General features: G+C 34.8%; 1 protein-coding gene across 3 annotated transcripts in view; it reads left to right on the plus strand.

The window, feature by feature from the left end:
• Positions 1–23,912, plus strand: part of DNTT (DNA nucleotidylexotransferase) — a 133,006-nt gene that overhangs the window by 69,336 nt on the left and 39,758 nt on the right. For 2 of the 3 annotated variants that reach the window (XM_088169170.1, XM_014875349.2), the window contains 4 exons: positions 695–865; positions 2,164–2,235; positions 4,948–5,071; positions 6,183–6,315. In XM_088169170.1, the coding sequence (XP_088025296.1) occupies positions 695–865; positions 2,164–2,235; positions 4,948–5,071; positions 6,183–6,315 (500 nt within the window). The remainder of the gene's footprint in view (positions 1–694; positions 866–2,163; positions 2,236–4,947; positions 5,072–6,182; positions 6,316–23,912) is intronic. The other variant, XM_014875346.2, reaches the window with a different exon arrangement.

Raw genomic sequence — 23,912 nt, forward strand, 5'->3', positions numbered from 1 at the left:
TTTCTAAAATTTGCTACTATTAATATATATATTTATATATATTCTGGGAGAGAAACAGACCTCATATGGGTAATTTAGAAAAAAACCCCAAAACTATACAGACATTCTTCAGGTATTTTTGAGTGCAATGTTAAAGAAACCAAACTATGGATAGCTAAATAACCATAAAGAAAATGAGTTTCTATTTGCAAGGTTATACATGTGAAAAATGAGGAAAAGGAGAGTTTGTTCCCTAAGTTACCAAGTAGAAGCATGGCTACATGTTCAACAAGATGAAGGTTGTTTCCAGTATTGCCAAAGATTCCTATAATAATGCAGATGTTACAGGCTGAGCTGCTGGCTTACTTGATTGGGCATAATTTTAAAAAATTTGATTCCGTTTGACACTGATTTATAAGATCTGCACAGAATACAGAAGGAAAATCTCACAAAAGGTTTTCAAGCTTGGCTCTGGTACAGATCAAAATATTTTCTTACATTTGTGTCTAAAATACCATTTTTATGATAGCTGGAAAACTTCAAGTTGTTAACAAATTAGTCTGCTTTTTTTTTAATGAACTCCATCTTTTCACCCTAGTGTAAAGAAGTAATTCTTGAATTAGCATACAAAGTAACCTTTCTAAGGAGCATACTGAATATTTTAAGCTTTTATTACATTTCAACTTTTTTTTTTCTCTACCTCTCCCTGTCCCAGGATGCCTTTGAGGTAATGGCTGAAAATTATGAGTTCAAAGAGAATGAAATATTCTGCCTGGAATTTTTAAGGGCAGCTTCTTTGCTGAAATCTCTTCCATTTTCAGTAACCAGAATGAAAGATATACAAGGGTTGCCCTGCGTGGGAGACCAAGTCAGAGATATCATTGAGGTACTTCTGAATTTTCTGCCAATTGATTCTTTTACAGATCAACATTTACAGGTCACAGAGAGGAGCCCTGGGATCTCTGTGTATGTACACAGCCTTCTGCATTTCCTGGAATAACAATGTGTTATCCTGTTTCTAACAATGGAATGAGTTTTGGAAACCTTTTGTTGTAACATAACACAAGGGACTTTCATGGAACCCTCGCTCTTGGGAATGAGGGTAACAAGTGAATAAATACAAGGGAATAAATAAAGCAGCATCAGCTTTGCATGGAATTTCTAAGGGCTCACCCTGATCCAGATGCAACAGATGAACTGTTAATAGTTTTGTTCATGTGACTTCTGCCCTTGGCAACATCACTTTACTCACCTGAATGCTTTATTAGAAATATTACTTTTTGTGGAAGTGGTAAATATTTTAGTACTTTAATGTTAAATCTTACTTTGCTACGTTATAGCAAGTTATATATAGTTATAGGAGAGCCTTTTCTCCAGGTGATGGATGAACTCTACATTCTTACTGGAACTTGGAGTATTCCCTGCATGTTACTTTAGTTCTTAGCCTTTTCAGGACCCACATGTCTGAGTGGTGCTGTTCCAGCAGGAGCTGCTCAGGGCTCTCAGCTGTTTGGAGGGGTCATTGCTGAGTGTTGTGCTGTGCTCTGGCTCCTCGTTTGCCCCATTCCACCAGCTGAGAATGCAGCCTTGAAATGCTTTGGATACCTTCCATGTGGGGGGCTGGGATTGCAGTCATGGTCCCATAGAAAATAGGATGTTTGGGTTATATCAGTGGTTTTCTTCATTAGTTTTGGTTTAAATTTTTTTCAGAAAGACTAAAATACTTGTACACTCCAGAAAAAATATATTTGTTCTTACAGTGGTCTTACTTTTGAGAGTAGAAAACTCAGCCAAATAATGAAATCTAATTTGCAGGACAAGTCATTGATAGCTTATGATAAATAACTGCTTTCTGGCTGTGACTTTGAGTAAATAAGTACTGTGAAATATATTCCATGGTCCCAGTTTCTGCTTGATCCTTGAGTAAATTTATGAGTAAGTAAGTACTGTGAAATTTATTCTGTGGTTCCAGTTTCTCCTTCATCCTTCAGTAATTTTCTTTGAAAGGATTGCAGCATTTGATCCTATGGGACTAAAACAACATGCTTGCTAGGGGTTCTCTTTATTGATTGATAAAGATTGATGCAACTTGATTTTAGATTATTTCACTAAATTTCATAATTGTGGTAAGGTCTTACAATTGATTTTTAATTTTTTTTATAAGTAATATTTTTCTTTGTTTAGGAGATTATTGAAGAAGGAGAGAGTTCTAGAGTTAAAGAAGTGTTAAATGATGAGCGATACAAGGCATTTAAGGTAAATCCTTTGAGTTTTGTTGCTCAAAATTTCCCTCCCTTTAGTAGAACTTGAACAAAACCATCAATTTTATTATAAAGGGACAACCAATATCAATTACAAAGAAAGACAAGTCTTGAATAAAAAGAAAAGGAAATTGAGCAACAGTGATAAGCAACAATGTGAAATAACTTTCTATTTTTAATTAATGTGATGTATACATAGTTGGTCTTAAGTAATGTAATGCAACTTACTCTTTGCTGTAAGTTTAATGTGATGTTTGGTTTATTTCTGCCCCAGCTGTTGATCACTTTAGTGCTACTTCATTTTATTCTGGAATTAAGAAAATACCAAGTGACGAAGATGACTCAGATCTATTATAATACTCTTGTGTGTGAGGCAGGAGGACTGGAAATATTTCTTCCTTAGGCAGATTGTAGAGTCTCACAACTTCATAGTTGCTGGGAATCTAAACCACATAAATACTGCAGTTCCCGTTATTAAAATATTTATTGAATTCTCCTTTGGAAACTTGTAAGATGAACAAACTTTTTTCTTCAGTTTTATCTGCATTTTTGATCTCTGTAAGTACCTGCTGTCTTCAGAAAAATTAAAATGGAGTAAGACAAGTGGGACTATTTAATTCTCCCTGGCATCACACTCTTTTACTATCCAAAGGCTCTTCCATTCTCTCTGACCTACAGTAGAGGTATGGAAGGATTTCAGAGAGAGTTGTTGGTGCCATCTCTAGCAATATTCAAAAAGACATGAGGATTCACATGTATGGCAGGATTCAAGAAAACTTGCTTATTAATGCATGATTGCATTACAGCATGATTGAGGAACAGCTATTAAATCTTACACTTCAAGGTTTAAGAAAATCTCTTGGAGATTAGAATAAAGCCTATCAGGAGACAAATTATCTCAAATATGCTTTATGCTTTGTTTCACATACAAAATTGCAACAAACTTAGGTGGCTCTCTTCTTAGCTGAGCATACATCTCAACATTTTGTCTAAATTAGTTGTAACCGGTTGTTTCCACCAATTTTTTAATGAGATTCTAAGAAGAATCTCATATTGGTGAATTCTTAGATTTTACTGTTTAGCATAGTCTTGGTGCCTGCTGCTTTGTTTATCCTGGCCCCAGGACCATGGTTATCAAATGACTGAATTAAATCATAGTCAATGTTTTAGAGGTAGGGGCTTGAATTGACAGGCTCAGTTGGGCTCCTTACAGAAGAGGGAGCTGCAGAGAGTGAGTTTGTGTAATTCTTTTCACCATTTAAGAAGCAGTGTCCCCACACTGAAGAAATGGGCTCCCTTTTAATTGTGCTGCACTGCTGGCAGCATCTGTAGCATCTATAAATATGCTAAATAACAATGGATCTTAGTACAGAAAGAAAGAAAACCCACACTTTTGTTTTTTTTCCCCTAAAAATTTGAGTGCATAGAATCCTTTTTCTTTAGTTCTTTGTCTCAGTGTTAATTAGTCTCCGAGAATCATTTAAAACCCAGTAATAGACCCTTTTGAAAATATTTCAGTATTAGCAAAAACATTAAAAGATAACAATCTAAGTATTTAAAAAATTATATCCTTTTATAAGCTCACAGGATCCAGACAAAGAGTAGGTAGTTTCACCCATTATATTCAAAATGTAGGGCAATTCCTACTTAATATTATCCATTATTTTAATTTTTCTCTTTTTAATCTTAATTATTTCCAAGAAATTAATATCTTCACAAAAACACAAAGCTAGCATGCTTGGAATTCAGAGGTTGCAGATTCAATGGAAAAGAGCAGTTATTCATGTCTAACACAGCTACTCATCGAATTCCATAAAAGTACAAAGAAAGCACAGAGAGCTACAGTATTGACAAACTGAATATAAAGAAGGTGCTTTTAGGCAGGCATGGAAGTTCCCCCTCTTGCTTTCATATCAGTGTTATCTGAGATATCGATCCACTGAATGATGCTTACAACTGTGACATTTTTGCTTTACATCCTTTCATGGGTTATAAGTCAATAATAGATGTAGTTTGTAATAGATGGCATATGACCACACAAACATTTCTGGTGGACTGGTAGATTTTGGGGTGTTTTAGGTTGTTTTTTTGTGTGTCAGCTTTTCGGGTTTTTTTTGGGGGGGGTGTTGTTTTTTATTTGGGGGGGTGGTTTGTTTGTTTGATTGTTTTTCTTTTTTTTTTTTTTTTTTTTTTTTTTTGTTTGTTTGTTTGTTTGTTTTGTTTTTTGTTATTTTGCTTTTTTTTTGTTTTGAGAGCTGGTAGTGCATATTGCACAAAGCCATAATGTCAGTCAAATTATCAAGATAATTTTGTGACATCTCTTATTCTATCAGGTCAGTGCCAAGGAATCAAGCTACCAAATGTTGCTGTTTCCATTTCTATTGAGAAATGGAGTAGAAATAAAAATTGCTATCCTTATTTCAAATCTAAGTTAAAAGTGTACATTTTAGTAAATTAAGGTGCTGGGACTACTACTGTATTTTTGTTTAGATCTCATGTTAATGAGAACTGTCCATGTATAAAACCAGTCCTCTGTTCAATGTAGTCATGCAAAGAAGGGAAGCTGAATTTGTATGCTTGTATCCCACTATTTATCTTCAATGACTCTACCCATTGCTTTCCTTGTGAAGCCTTCTTGTTACCTCCTTATTATTAATTTACTGCTGCTTTAGAAAACAGCACTGAAATGTTTTTCTACTGACCTTAGCAATTTACTTCAGTCTTTGGAGTGGGAGTGAAGACATCTGAGAAATGGTACAGAATGGGTTTGCGGACTGTGGAAGAGGTAAAAGCTGACAAAACCCTGAAGCTGTCAAAAATGCAGAAAGCAGGTAAGGTGAAAGTGTCATAAAAACTTGTATCTCAGTGCTCTATGAACTAGGTAACAGAATCGCAGGGGAAGGCAAAGCTCATTTATACATCTGTTTCTTGCTGCAGTCTTGTGAATACTGAATTATTAGGTGAAAATATTTGGACCAGCTGAGCTCCTAATTAAAAATGGTGTATTCAAAACATAGGAATATGCATATTTTAAAATTGCTTGCACAGACACCAAATGAAATCTCTTATACACAAAACTATTAATGGTTCATTACTGCACAGGTTGTGAAAAAATTACAAAATTGGGAAAGCCCAGAACCACTTTTCAGAGGAGATCTGTCTCCCTTAAGGCAGCCCTACTTTACTGATACATCTAGACTTGTAATAAAATTGTTATAATTGTTGTTGTTATAAAATTTTTTCTATAATCCTAGCACATCTTAGCTTTAAAGTGTTAAACATGGTCACATGAATAACATTGCTTCTACACATATTTTGTGTATACACAGTGTTTCCCTAAATAAATTAAGAATTAATTACATTAAGGAAGACGTATTCTGTAATATGACACTAAAATAACATAATTTTATTTTTGCATTAAATTCATGTGCTTTACATCACCTCAGAATCCTTTGGATCAGCTTTCTTATATTCATGCTCCTTTGTCCCTTTTTCTTTTACATGTCATATTCAAATATGAAGCAAGCTGCCATACTGGGCTCTTTTGACACGAGCCCTGTGATCAGAAATAAGATAGCTGGGATATTTCACATATTTCTGAGCTCTATACTTGTGTAGAACACCATTATTTTGGGAAGACTGCCTTTTGAAACAGTACATCCAAAAATGCCATTGATGGGAGCTGGTAGGGAAGTTAGAGTAATTTATAAATATTCAGGTCCTACGAAAGTGGAGCAATTATTGTGACTGCTGTGTTGACAAATTACATGACAAATTATAATGACAAGAATATGTATCAACTCTAAGGACAAAGATGAGGTAAGAAAGAGGCTGCCTGTGATCCCTTGTACCCATACCACCTGTGATTTGGGCCTTGAATAATGCTGTGTAGATTTTAGTATTTCTGTGAAGTGATCAGCACTTTTTCCCTTTGATTTCCAGGGTTTCTCTACTATGAGGACCTTGTTAGCTGTGTGTCTAAGGCAGAAGCAGATGCAGTAAGCTTGATTGTCAAGAATACTGTGTGTACATTTCTACCAGATGCTTTAGTTACCATAACTGGTGGTTTCAGGAGGTGAGTGAAAAAAAAATGAGGTCACTTGGCTGTTTTATGCAGGTGCATAAAAAAGAGATTGTGTTTGTGTCTTGGAAAAATCAAAGAAGTTTTGTGGGAAAGTATCAGAGTTCATTTTCAACATTTTTGTGTGGGTTTGTTAGTTGGCTTGTTTGTATCTTTCAAACATGAGAGGAATTCCATGGCAGTCCCAGGTTCCTGTGTTCTGTTGCTGTAGGTGGTTAGTTTTACTGGATCTGAATCCCCAAGGCCAAGACTGTTGTGAGGCCATGCTTGAAGAAAAGATACAATAGGCTTAAGGCAGTCTTGGTTTGGTTTTTTTGGGGGGGATGGTTTAAGGAGATTTTAGTCACACGAGTTTGAAATGTGCTGAGGGAGGGTTTGTAGTGTTAGAAGTATACTTAGAATAAACAGTTACTAAAATGACTATAAAGCACTGACTAAATGAAATATATACTAACAGCTGTATAGATGGGATGATTTCAGAATTCCATTCCTGGTTGATTTTTCTTACAAATAATTTTGGTCTTGCTCTGCAAAACCAAACCCAAAGCTATTGTTCAGAACAATTTATGCTTTCAGCAGTTGCTTGAGAGCTTTCTTACAGCCATACAACACAGTACTGAGACTGGGAATAGTCTTCAGGAATTCTGCTTTCCTTGCTCTATTCTCATCCCCATTATGCCCTAATTGTTCTACATGTTACACCCTTAAACTAAAAAAATGTAGTCAGGGCTAGCTCTTGCTGCTGAATTTGTTACTTTTTAAAATTTTGACTAAATTTTAAATATAAAAGTAGCTTTCAAAAATATTTATTCTGGTAGAACTCAAAATACAATTCTCTGACTCTTATGCACCTAAAACAGATATAAAAGCAGAAGACAGAAGAATATTAATAATTAATGTATCACCTGTGTATTTTAATATTGTAAGCCTAGATAGGTCTTAGTCCTGTACCAAATGAAGGCCTTATGTAATTTATAATTTCTACAGTACAGTGATTGTCCTGAATGTTTTTATTATCTTTGTCCCTTTTCATGATATTTATAATTATTCCATGTGTATCCCATTTTTATTGTAGGAATGTTAGTAGCCTCCAGCTACATAATTTCTATAAAACTGTGTGGCCAATAAAAAGCATTAGGCTTAAGTAGGAACCTTGACCAGAAGTTTAAGAACAAGATAAAATTTTATGTTCAAAACCTCGAGTGACATCGTTGAGTGTTTGTTTAAGAGACATGTGATGGATGTCTCTCTTAAGAGTCTCTGTTTAGGGGAGTCTGTTTAAGAGTCTGTCCCCACTGACACACATCAGTCAGACACCTTGTGCTCTTTGTAACTTGGATGTAACTGATTAACACATGCCTCGATGGGTCAGAACCTTACAGGTTGTTTACTGAAAAGTCCCAGTTTCTTCTATGTAATGTATTTGTGAGCTTTGTTGGTAGCATAGGGTGCAAAGTTTAAATCTCACAAATCATATATATGCCTTTTGTCTTGCTTGTTATTGTGGGAAGATATGATAGTCTCTTTTTTATTAAGAATAAGCTTTTTTATCTCTAAATAGATGTATCAAGGCCGAAGAGAAATTCTTTAAGTATCTATTGATGTCTACTAGTGGGTAATTCTGTATACTAATTACATGCCTTTAAATGTCCAGGAATATATTGAACTATAAGTTTCAATGTCAGTCCTAAATGATATTTTGCCAGCCCATGGAAAATAAATGCTGCAGTGTAGGATTTTCAGATAACTTGATGGATTGAGATACCTCTTTCTCTTACCTATATTTTAATTGCTGAGTTGCAATAGTATTGACTATGTCTGTTCTTTTTTGCCTTTTGCATGTAGTGGCAATGCTCTTCAGTGAGAAGTTTGTGTAAGCTAAGTATCTCACAATTTTCAATTATCAAATTATTTTTTGTTCCTTTCATAATTATATAACTAATTTGATAAAATAGCCAAGTTGTATCATTTAAACAATTTCCTCATACTACACCTTGTACACGGCTAACATAAGAGGAAAAATAACTCATGATGGTCTGAATGACACACTGATTCCCCAGGATCCAGATTGGCCTTGCTTTGTATTCCTGTTTCATAACTTGGAAAAAATGAACAGTTGATTGTTTCCCTCCAGATTTTTGATTGGAGAGTTGAAAGTCATGAGTTTCATAAATCTTACCATGCAGGATAACTGGATGAATTACAGCAAACAGAACTTCCATAGAGACCCACAGTTTTGGAGATTCAATAGAAATGAAAGATGAAAGTAGGGATGAAAGTTCTTTTTTTTTTCCCCAAATCTGTTACATATACACATGGATGGATATATTTATTGTGTTACTAGATATTTTCTTTTAAATTCCTGACATGTCAAGAAATCAGATGATGTAGTGATTATTTTAATCAGAATTAAGAAGCATAGTATAAAGGTAAAGTAATTAATAGATTTTGTTCTGTTTTATTTTAAATCCCAGTGAACTTGTTCATGGACTTTTCTTTGGATTGGTTCATCTTTCACCTCTGGTCTTTTGTATGGCTTCTTTTTCTAGTCTTTAAAAATAAAAGAGTCATGATGGCAACCCTTCATATCTTTCTAATTTGAAATAATTCAGGAGCAGAAATTAATGGTATCTAGATAAGTTTATCGCTTGCTGCTTTCCTACAGGAACACTTGGCTAACCTGTAAAACATTCCTTGGGTTTCAGTGAATGTAGTTTCAATTGAGATGTTGGGAGAGCTTTTTCTTTTTCTTTCAACCTTTTCCAGTGCTTATCTGGGTCATTTTGAAACAGAAATTGTGACACTGAAATGCATGGAAATACAGAAATAGAGCAATTGTAGTTATAAAATGAATCACACCCACATGGTGTGGAATGTATTTCATTGTTCAGGGAAGGTGTCGGGGAGGGTGACTGCAGAGAAGGAAGAATCAGAGATGCTGATGGTGCAATATAAATCACACCATGGACAACGTTATTAGAAAGCCTGAATTTGCCATGCAAAGTCTGAATTGACATAGTATTATTTTCAGCCTTTCTTATCTTGAGATTTAAGTTAGTAAGACAAATTCTGAGGTGAGGGACAGCACCTCATAAGTTACAAAAACCACTGGGGGTGAAGTTTCCCTTCCTACGTAAGCAGAGGCCCTGGGATGGGGAGGAGAAACCCCTTATTCTAATAAGCAACATCCCTGATTAGTTATGCACCTGTCCCAGGTATATCCAAGGCAGGAGTGTAGTTCAGACTAATGTGTGTTACAATTTTTAAATGAGTTAAACTGTGGACCTGATGACATTTTTTCTGTGGATATTAGAAGAGTAATTTTATTCCATGAAGAGAATTAAGGAGATTTCTGTAGTAATGGCATTATCTCATTTTGTGTATATCACTGCATGTTACAGAAAATTTTATTCCTGTTAGCAGTATGTTAATGCCATTAATAGTAATATTAGCATAGTTGTAGGGTCCTTAGTAATGAGAAGTAGAAAAATAACTTCACAGTTAGTTTCATGGCAGTGAAACTGGAGGGATTTTCCCCTTTTTCCTGTAGTTCCATATTAGTATATGGTTTCAGAGGAATTTTAAGAAGAGGTTGCCGTGCACTCAAGCATTATCATGATATGCTGTAAGATCCTGGGTTTTAGCTAACTTGATTTAGCTGCTGATACTTGATTTTGCCCCATGATGTGATCTAAATTAAGGATTTCATAAGAGCAAAAATGCTTGGAGAAAGCAGTATATCCTATATGTAGTTTATGGTTTCACTGTCTTTGCTGGTTATTCATATCTCAATACATATAACCACAACTTTCAAATTTGGCTGGAGAAGTTCAGAATAAGAATTACATACAATAATAAGAATATTATATATATATATAAGAACTGAATTTTCAGAATGATTTTCTGTGTGTTCTGTCCATATGATTCACAAATTATTTACAAATTAGGGTTCAATTTTATGGTGTTGTATGCAACATAGTTGTGGTTAGCTCTGCAGCAGCAGAATTGCGTCTCTATGCTTTGAGGACATGGTTACTATATCATCAATAGGCACTTAGTTTTTTGAGAATTATTTAGAAATCCTCTTAGTATTATGATTTCACTTCTCACTTCCTCAAATATTTACTTAGACATGCTTTTATTGGTTTCTCCTACTTTAGCCTTTAGAGAAAGCAAAGTAGATTAAGGAGAGGCTTTGTTTTAGGTAACTTTTCATATTGCAGTTCCTAAGGAATTGTTCATTGGGCATTGCATCATGAAGAATAACTAGTGTATCTTGTCTTTATTTTATCTTTGTGGGAGGTTAATTTTTCCATGCTGTATCAGTCTTCAGGGAAGATTTTTCCCAGTCTCTTATTGTTAATTCTGTTCTAACATGAACCTGAGTGTAGATCACTATCTCTTTGCTTGAATTTTATATTATCTTTCAGAAATGAAGATTTGATACTCTGTAAAATTTGTCGATAAGAATTGTTAACAGAAAAGCAATGAAGAGAGCAAAGGACAGAGTGACTCTGTCAGGCACCACTGCCATACTTTTGTATATTACAATGCAAAAAAATTCTTTTCCTGTGTGCAGTGACATTTCCTACAAGGCAAAGGAATGCATAAAGTAATGACACGGGACAAGATTCTGGTCTTTCCTGTACTGTACCAAGAAAATAATTTAAAGATAACTCTTCTTTCAATCTTGGAGATAAGATGAAATAGCTGAGACAAAGAAACACTCTGAGAGATTATTTTTGCAGGTTCATGCAGTGATAAATAACCAAGGTTATTGTGGCGCCTTCGTTTCAGAAATGAGACTTCTATATGGCATGGGGAATCACATTTATCTAACTGTGGTGGCACATGCTCATAAAGGAGAGACTGTGAGATTGAATGTCTGAAGCATATTATGCTTTCCTAACTTCAGAATATATGCAAGACTTTGTGGTTTATTTAATCGAGCTTGTCATGTGGTTTCTGGCTGAACTTCTTGATAAATCATAGAACTGATCACAAGTTCTGATCCTGATAAAAAGCTCTATTTGACCTTTTGATATTGGATATTTCTAATAAGAGTATTCTTTTGGAGGCTGTAGATGTTCTGCAATGAGGTTAGAATGCCTGGCATAACACCAAATTTGTTTTAGGTTCTCAGAGTAAATATATTTGAAGTCCTATTATACAAATAATTTTCTTTCTCCTCAGATCTAGGATTAAAATAGTGTTGAACTTACTTGCTAAACTAATAGAACTAGTTTTTTAGCAATTTTGGAAAAGATTCTTGCATTAAGTTTTTAGGCAAACTCCTAAGCAGAGATTGCTTATTCTACTTACATTCTGTTGTTACAGTGTACCTTTACATTTACACTATTCTTAGGTACAGTCTTTTTTTACTCCAAAGCACAAACTGTGGTAAGGAAAGATATAAACCCTATCCAGGTACTCAAGTCCAAATTGTAATTTCTGCTCACTTTTTTTCTACTGATGTTAAGAGAAGTATATTTTTTTATATGCTGGTATTTAAGTTTTTTTTTTTCCCAGGGAGAAATCTGCTATAAAGGAGCTGTGAGGCAAGCTGCTTGCTGAATATTCAGGCTGATATGGTAGTTTGCACACACTCAAATTTAAGCAGATCCTGGAATAGTCTAGCAATTATTCCAGCAACAGACTGGAGAGACTGCTTGGCTATCATTCATGAGCACAGCCTTTCCTCTGATAAACTGTAGATAAACTATAGCCTAGTTTGGATGAGAGTTTTAACCTGGAGATGTTCTAATCTGATCTGGGTGGTTTTAAAGCTTAGTAAAATAGCTTTGCCTTCCCAAACTCCCTAAGATTAGAAATGTTTGAACTTGAGATATTGATACCCTGCAAGTAAAAATATTCTCTGGCAGGAGTTAGAAGCATCGCAACTGTGAAAGGACAGGGATCATCACAAGTTTCTGCTTTTAATTTTTTGTAATCCATTAAAAATTAAGTTGGGAAAGGAGAAAATCAAATTAATGGCTATCCAAGTCAATTTAAAAGATAATCTATTGGAGTAATTCAGATACTTCCTTTTGTCATTAGAGCTTTGATTATTTTTCCAGTCATTTAATCTATTATTAGCCACAATGAATCATGAAGTAGAAACTGATGAATAAGGTATTTGGGAGTCATAGACTAAAAGAACTTTGTAAGAACCCATGAACTTAATAAAATTGAGTACACAGCAGAGCATATACTTTAAAAGTCTTTCAAAACCTTGTTGATTCAGAGCTTTTTACCTGCCCTACATTACTTGACTCGTTCCTAGTTTCACAGATATTTTAGCTGGTTAGAAGGATGCTGTTTAGTCACGTATCTCTCTTATCTCTAAAACTAGTTCAAGTGGAATGGAGGTGGCTGATTTCTGCAAAGCCAGAAGTTTTACACTCTGTGTGTAGAGCCAGAAAAATCCCTGCCTTGCTGTGACAGTTTCTGTGATCACTCTGTACCTTCTGGAATGCATTTGTAAGAGCCCTTACAGCGTGTAGTGTTTTCTGTTTCCTATCAACTCTGATGGTGACTGCTAGTAAGTAAACCAGAGCAATTCAAATAATGTTATAAAGCAAGATATGAAATCTCAGATTGTATTATTTTGGGACTGTTAAAGTCTCTTGTATTGGTGTTTTCTTTTTTTTTTTTTTAACTTAATTGGAAAAAAATGAGACTGAAAACAAAAACAAGGGGTTTCTATTTCCTTGTCACACAGTCTGTCTGAAGTTTTAGTTATGATACATGATCAGATTTGTTATCATTTTAATCTAGACGAATTTTTCATTTGAAACTGGTGCGATTTTTTTTAAGTTACTGCATTGATGGATGCTTTGTGCTGTTAGAAATATTTGTCATTACAGTGTATAAGTAATATTGGAGTGGCATTTTCAAACTGCAAAGGCAAACTTGTGGTGACAAAGCAGCATACTGCAGGTATACTACTAGAAGTAAGACAAGGCATTGTCTGAAAAATAGATTATTTCTTTCCACGTCTTCATTTCATGTTCATTTGATATTCAAATGAATTGAATGTTAAATGAAAAACAAAGTGAGCAATTACTAGAAGACAGTTTATATCTGAAGGAAGAACAGAATGACAGCTAATAATGGTATTTGACCAATTTTTCTCCTTTTTTTCCCTGATTTGCCCAGTAAGGTCACTTTCAATCATTTTTGCTATGTAAGGGTCAGCCATTTGGCACTTGTAGGTTTCTAAATTATATGGAAATATTTTTAGAATGCTTGCCACTGCATAAAACCAAAATGTTAATGGCTTCACTAAGTCAAATTAAATTTTAATGGCCATGGTTTAATTTTTCTTTCAGCCCATTCACATCCTTTAAGCAGCATTAAATGTGATTCAGTTGTCTTCTAATATCACAGCTGACCTGAATAGCCTTTTCAATTAGACTTTTAGATGAAGCAGATTTGATACATTCTAAATAAATAAAGATCTCTTTTTATTGGTTAAATGCTGATATTCACAGCTCATTTAATCCATTTATAGAGAAGCAATGTCAAAAGAAGAACCTTTTTTTTGTGCAATGCTAGTGATAATGTGCAGAGATGAGACAAAAAATTCACATCTTTGTTTTGTCAGTGAATGGAAATTAAGGAAGAGGAACTCAAAAATATCTATTTAAGTCTTAAGAAAAGTGCATGACTGAGAAGTGATGAAAATTATTTGACAAGAAGTCACACATTAAAAGCATTTTATGAAGTGGCATGAAGAATAGTCAGTTAACAATGCACGTTCCCCTCAAATTTATTTGGAGATCTTACAAATAATCTAATACCTAAACAGTAGGTGTCCAATGTTTTTTGAATTGATTCAATCTTTTCATGGATTTAGTGTTTACAACATAGTATGCCTTTTACTTACACAAAAAGTAATAGAAATTGTTAGAAATCCACCATAGTCTGTTCAAAAGCATCCTTGATGTTTCCATAATTCTGTTTGATGTTTGTTCTCAATTTTGGATGACAGTGCCTCAAAACTTTCACTGTGTAAACAGAGATGCCTTACTGTGATAAAACTTTCCCTGTGTATGAGGGCAGGCATGGGGAAAGGGGCTTCTGGGTTTACTGCTCCGTGTGGGATCCAGCAAAAGCCATCTGGGAATCTGATATGTGGAAATCTGGGCTGGCTGGTTTGGGCTGTGGATGTGTCCTTTGCTGTGGCTTTGCTTATTGAAATGCAAGAGGATGGTGTTGTCATTAGCCAGAGTCGATTTCAGCACTGAGTTGACTTTTGCCATTTTGGTAGCTTGTGTGAGTGTCAGATTATAACTAGCAGCTAACTTGCTTTCTCCTGATGTGAAGTCCCAGCTCTGAAACAAATAGCAATCTCTCATGACAGTGGGCTCATTAGACCCACCTAAGTGGAAAGGAGCAGTGACAGCTGTCAGTATGAATTACAGCACTCCTAGCTCAAAACTGCACTGGCTTCTGCAGTGCCATTCCTTATGATAATATACCATTAGAATTCCAAAAATGTAAAAATGGATTTTGCATTATTTATGCAATTTTTGCCAAAGGGAATGTTTTGAAAAGTTATAAAACAGGTATGATGCAATTGTTTATAGTCCCACTATATCAATTAAATAATGCATATTCTACTGACCACTTCCATATTAAAAGATTAGCAATAAAAATTGTTGTGGTTTTTATTATGCTAGGTTAACTGAAAAGTATTCATTCATCATTTTAGAACAATTAGCATATGCAGTGGTGGTTACTATTTGCATTATGGAAATGAAACATATAAATTACTAAGTTCTGGTATGACTTATCTTAAAAACACTCCTCTGGTGTTTTGGAAGAGGAAATGGCTTGCCCTTCCTCAAACACAATTCTTCCAATATACAAGTACATAATTTTCAGTGAGCATAAAGCATTTATTAAATAAATTCAGGTCTTTTGTACATGACGCCGGTGCTGAGGCAGTCTGAACAGGACACCACATCATTCAAAAAAGAAAAGCACATCAAGTCTGACTGCCCCAGGTATTATTATAACACGTAATCTGGGGCTGAGGCAGTGAGGCAGGTTGCATGATACAGAGCATGTACTAAAATTGATTTATCAGTATAATTTAATAAGCTGGAAAACCTGCTTCCTGCATAAGGGTTGACCTGTTGCTCTTTGAATGTCCTGGTAGTTTGGGAATAGATTAGTATGATATGTCATGGGGGAATTAAAGCTCTTATTATTAAAAAGGAAGCTGTACAAATAATTGGTACCTAACATTAACATGTCCAGAGGTATTTTCAAAGACTGAAAGAGCTTCATTTTCAAACTCTGTAGAAATAAGGACAAGCAATTCTTTATGCTAAAAACTCATGCAAGATCAATGATGGTAACCACAGGACTATTCTGTAGCAGAGTCCTGGTATATGTGCTGCAATGAATTTGAAGTGCATGAGACAGGGCTCAAGCAGTTTCCCAGACTTGTTTTTTCTTGTGCTATTGATATTAGGCATATTACACAGGAAATATGACAAAGGGAGAATATGAATAAGTAATTTCCACCAAGTTTTGAATTATATGTTTCATTAACATAAGAAAGTCTAAATTCTGTGAAGATTTGATTAATTCTTTTTGGAATTTTATCTTAGTGGCTTTTCAGTGATGTTTGGTTTGTTAATTAGTTTTGTTTTTTTCTTTTTAGTTCTAGGGGATAGGAGAATTTGTATATTGCTGTTTGGGAAAAGGTATTGCAGGCCAAAACATATCAACAGTGTTATGGAACATCTCTCTGTCCAGAAACTAAATTAGTGGATGAAGTGAATCATACATTTATGTTTAGGGTTACTTATAATATATCTACCAAAATATTTTTGAGTATTGTTTGTTTTCCATGAAAATTTTCAATTCTCAATGAAGAACTGTGCAGAAATGTAATTCTTTTCCCGGTAGGAGCTATAATTCAAGTGGCTTTTTTTTCTTTAGCAAAACGAATCTTCTAGTCAGAATTTCTCTTTCATGATTAGCCTCAGCTATAAAAATTTCATACTGATGTGATGTAATTTCATTTAAAGACAAGGGTATATGCATCTGGAAGAGGTAGTCAGAGGCACAGAACCCCCTGTGAAGTATCACAATACCTTTGCAAGATCACTGAAATACTTTCATTGAGGTTTTAGACAACAAATTGAATTGACAACTTGTATTAAAACATTTCTGTCTCATTTATTTTCAACTGCCCACCTAAATCCTTTTGCTTTTTCTCATTCTCTTGACCAGCTCTACCAAATCCTCACTATGAATAATAGATGGAGAGATTAGAGAAAGAATAAACAATCAACTATAATTATCCCTCAGAATTTGTAACAAAACCAAATGTTTCAAGTTGTTAGTGAGGGTTTTTAAAAGTGTTTGAGCTTTTTGCCTTTCACATGGATATTGTGGGGAAGCATCATATTTTTGAAGTACTGCTCTGAAGAGTCACAATAATTGGGACAGTCTCTTATAGACATTTGATATGAATTCAGATGATACCGTGCATTGATTTCTGAAATGCTCGACCAGTGAATTTAAATGCATCAATTTTAATACTTAGCCCAAGAAGTATGATCAAGTATAATATTTAAAATATAATACTTGAAAAGCATTTTCCATATATGGATGAATGCAAAGTATCTGACAAGCTGTCTCACAAATAAATAGCCGTCAAGTAAAATATATTCATGATACTACATAAAACTGGTAAGTAAAAAAATCTTCTAAAAGTTATAGAGCACTAGGTACAAGGAGGTCTATTAAGATAGTGGAATATACTGAGGAAAAGATGAAGTAGCAAGATTAAAAAAAGACAGAGGAGATTTCAGTTAAAGTAGTAAGATAAAAGAGAAACATAAAGCACAAGAGGTCAAATCAAAGCATACATGGCTTTGATGAGATGGAGATGCCTAGTTTGATAGTTCGTTTCCTTACATGTTGTCTATAAAATAGTTTCATTAGGGTTCACCTGCTAAGAAGAGAATGCCTTACAGAATCGAGGCCACTCGAGGTGGGAATGGAACGAAGAGAGACAGAACAATTGTCTTTGTAACACTACAAGACATGCAGAAGAAAGTGACATTCTTTCTAAAGGAAAGTCAAATCAGAACTCTGCATAAAGGGTAATTGAAACAAAACTCTGGCAGAAGTCTTAGGAAGTTCCCAGCAGCATAGTCAACAGTAAGGTAGCATTAATAGGCTAAAGATAGGGCTTGACTATGATTAAGAGGCTTAATTAATGTACTAAGACAGAATAGTGCTAATAATGCTTAGCCAGCTTTCTGTTAGACATATCTAGGTGCACCAGGAAACAAATGTCTATTTCTTGTTTTGTTTCAGAGAACTTAAGCATCTCTTACCTCTGAACTGCAGTGTCTATGCCTAAGTGATTCAGGACAGAAATAGAAACGATTTAATGAATTTTGTCTTTTGTACAGTCTTTCTTCGATGTGTGTTTTCTTTGAGAAGTTTCTGATGCCTCAGTGTTTGAGTATATTTCCTACTATTAATATGCTTTACTCATAAATCTCTCAGGGACTCTGTTGGAGATGAATTTGTTCTGAAAATTTTGCATTCTCTTAGTGACCAACAAACAATAGTGTTCTGTGCTTCACCATGTGCAAAAGAGGTTTTGCAGGATCAAATGCCAAGTGGTTCAGAGACAGGATGAAATGCCTGATGTTAAGAGTCAAGAGATCAAAAATCAGTTTTAATTATACTACATATTGTACTTTGATATTTTTTCCATGGTTTTATTCCCAGGAACATGGCTGGAGAACAGGACATTTGTAGCAGAGCTTACTTTTTGTTAATAGACTCTTTAGCAGGAGTCAAAGTTTATTGTAGACTGGTTAGTTGCTGTAAAGATGGTTGACAGCACAAGTTAAGAATGATGTTTTCCTGTCAGACAATCATGAGAAAATCTGTAAACATCGGTGACCTTGCAACTATGGGATACATTTTGCAGATCCCTGTGAACAAGAGTAGCCACAACATTTTAATTAAGTGTGATGTGATCTTTCTAGTGGCATGGTGACATGGTAACAGGAGGTAGCTGCTGGTTAAATTTTTTTGTTAAAATATGAGACAGGATTTTCTACTTGTCAGATAACAAGGAAAAGACTAAAAAGGTTTACAATAAATCATGTATGAAAGGCATGAATTAAAAGATATAGTCAGAAATAGTCCTTTCAGTTGCTTTTAGTTAGTTTGCAAGTGGTGGAGTATATTATGGATTGTTGCTGTACTGTGGGAGAGGTGAATGGAAATGTTTCAGGCAATCTTTTTGGAGAATGGAAAATCAGCATTAAATAGCAGCAAAAGCTGATATGATAGACTTGGTTATAATATAATCATTTGCTGTGATAGCTGTTCTTTATACCACTAGGGGCTATTTTGGAGAGCAAAACACCCAAACCCATTAAGGCTTTGTGGATTGCTTCTCATATATGTACTTATAAACTCATGCTAGTTCATAAAGGAATAACCTTACATGCTTTATCGTGTGCTATTGATCTAGGATGGCAGAATAATTTTCTTTTATCTTGGTATATTTTACACCTAGATACAGATCTAGTGGATAAACACAAGGAACACACCTGATTATTTGTCTGTTGCAATGGTTAATGTGTCCAGTTGCATTTATTTGTTTACCTTAGTGATAATATCATCATTGGATATAATATCCAATGGAGATGTTACATACTGGATATAATATTCTTATTTCATAGCTGTTTATGAAATGTCTTGATGTTGTTATAGTATACATTTGTATCACTACAATAAACAATACTACATCCACACTTAGCCAATGTGGATTTTTCCTTTACCATTCTTATCTTATAAATGAAATGTGAACAACCCATCCATCCATTCTCACTGAAAGGTTGGTGGGAGCTTGGACATTGATTTCAGTTGAATCATGACAAAATAGGGGGTCACTTTCAACTGATTGTTTGAGAAATTGAACTGGCAAGAAATGGTGACCCAGAGAATGCATCTTCACATTTCATTTGAATATTAAAATATGTACCTATATTGAAGAGACCCTTGAAATATCTCATTACCTGAGTAACAGTGCAGATTGAAAAAGTCAGGATTGTTTTCAGGAAGAAGTCTGAACAAGAATACAAGAAATATGACATGACTTGTTTTTTGAAAGATTCTGAAAATATATGGCTACAGCTTTACAATATCTGGATCAGGATGAAGGGCACAGAGAGAACTCAAAGATGCTACATTCTCAGCAGAGTATTTCCTTGCCCTGGTTTGGGAATTAAGGAAGTTCGTTAGTAATAATCAGAGAAATTTTCAACCTAGAATTAAATTGACTAAGTCAACTTCATGAGCTCATATCTGGAAGCAGAGCAAGGGAATTTTGTAAAGGAAGAGAAGATTTCACAATGGAGGGATTTACTCAAGTTAGAAGTCAGCTTTAATGACAAGCTTGTCCATACTTTAAAAGGCTTTTCTGGTATGCCTATACTTGTAGAATCTACTGACAGAGTTTCTCTGTGGAGATGCAGTGTTCCTTTGATAGCATAGTTTAAATGATTTTCTCAAATGGAATAACCTATTTTGGCCCAAAGGTTGTAACTATTTCCGTTTCAGGGAACTGTTGGCAAATAGTGTACATTTGCACCACACAGCTATCATGGCAAACCACTGATGTAAACCAAGTAGACAAGTTTTGAATTTCAGTTTCTTTCTCTGTAAAAGTCTAGTGTTCTAAGTGTACCCCATAGATTAGGGGTAAAGTCCTCTTCCCTTAGACAAGATTAGTAGATCACACAATCCAAATTAGCTATTGAAAGGGAACAATCTCATTTTCCCTGCATTATGCTTCTGTAAAATTCCCTACCTATCTTACTTGCTGTAGGGGTAATTACTACTGCAAGTGCAGTTATTGGAAATCTGTATGCCATCTCAATCCTGGAAAAATTTCACAGTTCACTCTAAAAATTTGAGCGAGTGAGCAATTTTCTTAAATCTAATTAGATTGTACACGTGCTTGCAGTTTAAATGGTGCATATTTTTTCATAAATACTTGGGTAAAACTTGGTAGAAAGGCTAGACCCAAACTCACCATGTTGCAGCTTTCTGCTGGCAACTACAAAAATGTTTATATGTGTTCTATCCCCATTGATGAGATTGATTGATAAAATACCTTAAAGTAATCACAACTAAAGTATAATTACACATATTGCCGCAAAATGCCAGAATTCAAAATTTGGCTTCTCATGTCTTTGCCACTAACACAAATGCTTGAACAATTACCTACACTCCTTGGCCATTATACTATCAGCTCAAGCAGAAGTGTTAGTCCTATTTCATGTTAGAATTTCTGAGAGATGTCTTATTTCTGGTTGTCTTCCCCCCCCCCCCCCCCCCCACTGTGGATGCAAGCAATCTATTTCTCAGTTCAAGGAATTTTAATAGAAAAACTGTCATGTTTATGTAACTTCCAGTACAGCTGAGCAGGAAGCAAATAGAAACCTTTATTTTTATGGTAGGTTGATTCTACGGATTGTTCCATCACTGCCAAGCAAGTGAAACCCAGCCTGAACGTTTAATATCATTCAGGCATTCTGAAAATGCATATTTCCTTCCTCGCATGAACATTAATATTGTCTTTTAAATTGTTTAAATAGAACGTTTTGATTTTTAGAAATGCCAAAGTAGACACGCATGAAAAAGAACTTTTTGATGAAAGTTTCTGTGACAAAGGGATATGTTAAAGGAATAAGCCTTTTGAAACACCCAAGAGAATTAGCTAGAGAGAATTACAATGGACTGGGTTTGAATTCACGTTTTCAATCTACTGCCAGAAAGCTTCAGGACAAATTGTTGCTATAAAGCTGATAATGTTCCTAAAGTATCAGTATAGAAAAATAACTTTTACCTTCTTCTTTAAAATTAAATACTCTCTCTTAAATATAAACTTATATATATTTATGAGATTCTGAGTAAGTAAAATAGAAATATAATTCTGAACCAAGCAATTTTGTCTTGGACAAAATTTCTAAGCTCATAAATGGAAACCACCTTAGTTACAAAATAATTTTTTACTAGTTGCAAAAAAAAAAAAAAAAAAGTGTGGCATAGTTTAATGAAAGCATTTTTAAAATGTACACCTTTCATAATTAATAATACATACTTTTGTTTACTTATTTCAGTAAATAATTTGAATGCAGCTGACCTTTCTGTTTTTTCTGCTGCATTATAATGTTGAAGAGATCACTAGGTTATTGTTCCAGCAACATGTCTCTCACTTAGCTGAGGTTTTAGTTTGCAACTAATGCTTTTTGAAATGTGGCACCTGAGTGGCTTGTGCACCAGTTGAGATGGAAGCAAAAAACTGGAAAGCTTTCTGATTTTTAAATCTAGAATGCATTGCAAGCATTCCATCCTGCCTTTAGGTATTTGGAGTACAAATATATGTATTAGGTATTTAGGTATTTGGAGTACAAATATAATCTATAGGCAGCTCTGGCCGAATTTGTTCTCTGGCAGAACACCAGCAGAATGTGGACAGTGCACCTGAATTGGTCTTGAAACAAAGTAATAACTATACATAATGGATAATCCAGATCTGGAAGGGTCCAGTGCACTCCCAATTTGTGGGAGCCCTGGAAAGTGCCAGTCACCAATTACCTCCAAAGACAGAAGTCCTAAAAACCTTAACCTTTTCTTTCAACATCTCATATTAATTTATTTTTTGATAGAGGTAGAGGTAATCTTCTTTATCTTCTTTACTTAGGGGTTGTTGTTGTTGTTTTGTTGTTGCTGCTTTGTTTATTTGGTTGGGTTTGTTCGGCTTTGTTGTTGTTTTTGTTTGTATTTGTTTGTTTTTTGTTTTTTTTTCCATAAAGTACATCATACTCTGATTATTCATCAAAATATCGAGCATCTGAGAACACTGATGTCTTAGCTGTATTCTTCTAAATTGGAGGTAGCTGAATTTCCTTGTCTCCCAGTTTGCATAATTCTAAAGTTTTCTTTAAGGCTTTTAATTAGGTCAAAAGAAACTAGGTACTTCAGGATGTCTGAGCAGGTCTAGACTGAGATGTCTTCTCTTATAAATAATAAAAACATATCTTCTCTCCAGTCAAGTCTGATTCCTCAGTACTTACTACATATTGGAATATGTTCTTTTTTCCTACAGGGTTCAGAATAATTAAAATCTGTAAAATTTAGTAACTAAGGATGCTGTACCACTGTCTTACAGGCTGTTTCTTAAGAGTGAGAAAGCTTGTTTCCATAGAATGTGCTGACAGAAGAGTTCACACATGCAAAACTAGGTAGATGTTTTAAGACTAAATTAATTTGCATACCTCACGTTTCAGCTGAGTATATGAGATCCTAAATCCACATCAATACTTATAGGACTCTATATATTTTTCAGTGTTGAAGTGTTTTTGTGTTGTCATTGATTGGCACTGGGCAAAATCTGTTTATGCAGGAAGTTTCTATGATGTCATTTGAAATGCTTGATTGAAATTAAGTGTAATTTAAAGGATTTGCCAAGACAGCAAAAGCAAAATTTCAGCAATGTATTTCATGACTTTAAATAAAACTGTGACAGATTGGTATGGTACATTTCATAAGCTTTAAAGCTTGAAATTACATGGACAGCTTCCAGGTACAGTTGTGCTATTTATATGAAATTGAGACAGCATTTGCAATGATTCAAAGCTTAAGCATAGTTTTGTTTTGCTTGGTGGAATAGTGAATTTACTCCAAATAGAGGATTCAGAGAGGCTAAAGCTGTTAACAACAAAAAGTCATCTTGTGTGCAAGCCAAAATTGATAAATATTCAGCATCAGGATATAATTGGTGACAGCCATGTTCAGACATCAATGTCATGGAAGGAAGACAAAAATGTTCATAAGAATTTCTTTCTTATGTGAGTGACTGCACTGGAACAGCTAGCCCAGAGAAGCTGTGGAGTCTCCCTCACAGGAAAGATTCAAGAACCATCTGGATGTGACTCTGAGCACCGTGCTCTGGGCTGAGCCTGCTCGAGCAGGGAGGCTGCACCAGGTCACCCACTGGGGTCCCTCCCAGCCTGACCCATCCTAGGAAAGCCAGAGGACAACAGCACCATCCAGGCTGTGCAACTATTACAGTCCCTAGAGACAGCCATACTTTCTAAATAACAAGTAGGTGACTAAATTCTTACATTGGCCATTATCCTATTTTGTTGTCTGAGTAGAAACCAGACTGGTGGGAGACAGCTTTATGAACTATTCTAATAGTGTACAGTAAATTTGTTTGAAATACAATTTTGCAACTGTTTTTCATGGAAATTTCTTATCTGTTTTTAACAAATCTGAAGTTAAGTTTGGAGAGAAGTAATTTCAACATGTGAATAACTGGTGGCCCTCCTCAAGATAATGCATACAAAAATAGGTGAATCACTTTGTTTTTAATATTTTTGTGTTCAATTTTTTTTATCAGTTCTTAAAATTTCGAGCTCCATTCAGATTTTCATGTTGTTCCGTGAATACGGTTTTTGTAGATGCTAGTGTATAAGAGAATCCTCACACAATCTTATTTTAAACCAAAAATGCTTTGAAACAAC

This window comes from Sturnus vulgaris, chromosome 8 (assembly GCF_052056855.1).
Source record: "Sturnus vulgaris isolate bStuVul1 chromosome 8, bStuVul1.hap1, whole genome shotgun sequence".
Lineage (NCBI taxonomy): Eukaryota > Metazoa > Chordata > Aves > Passeriformes > Sturnidae > Sturnus > Sturnus vulgaris.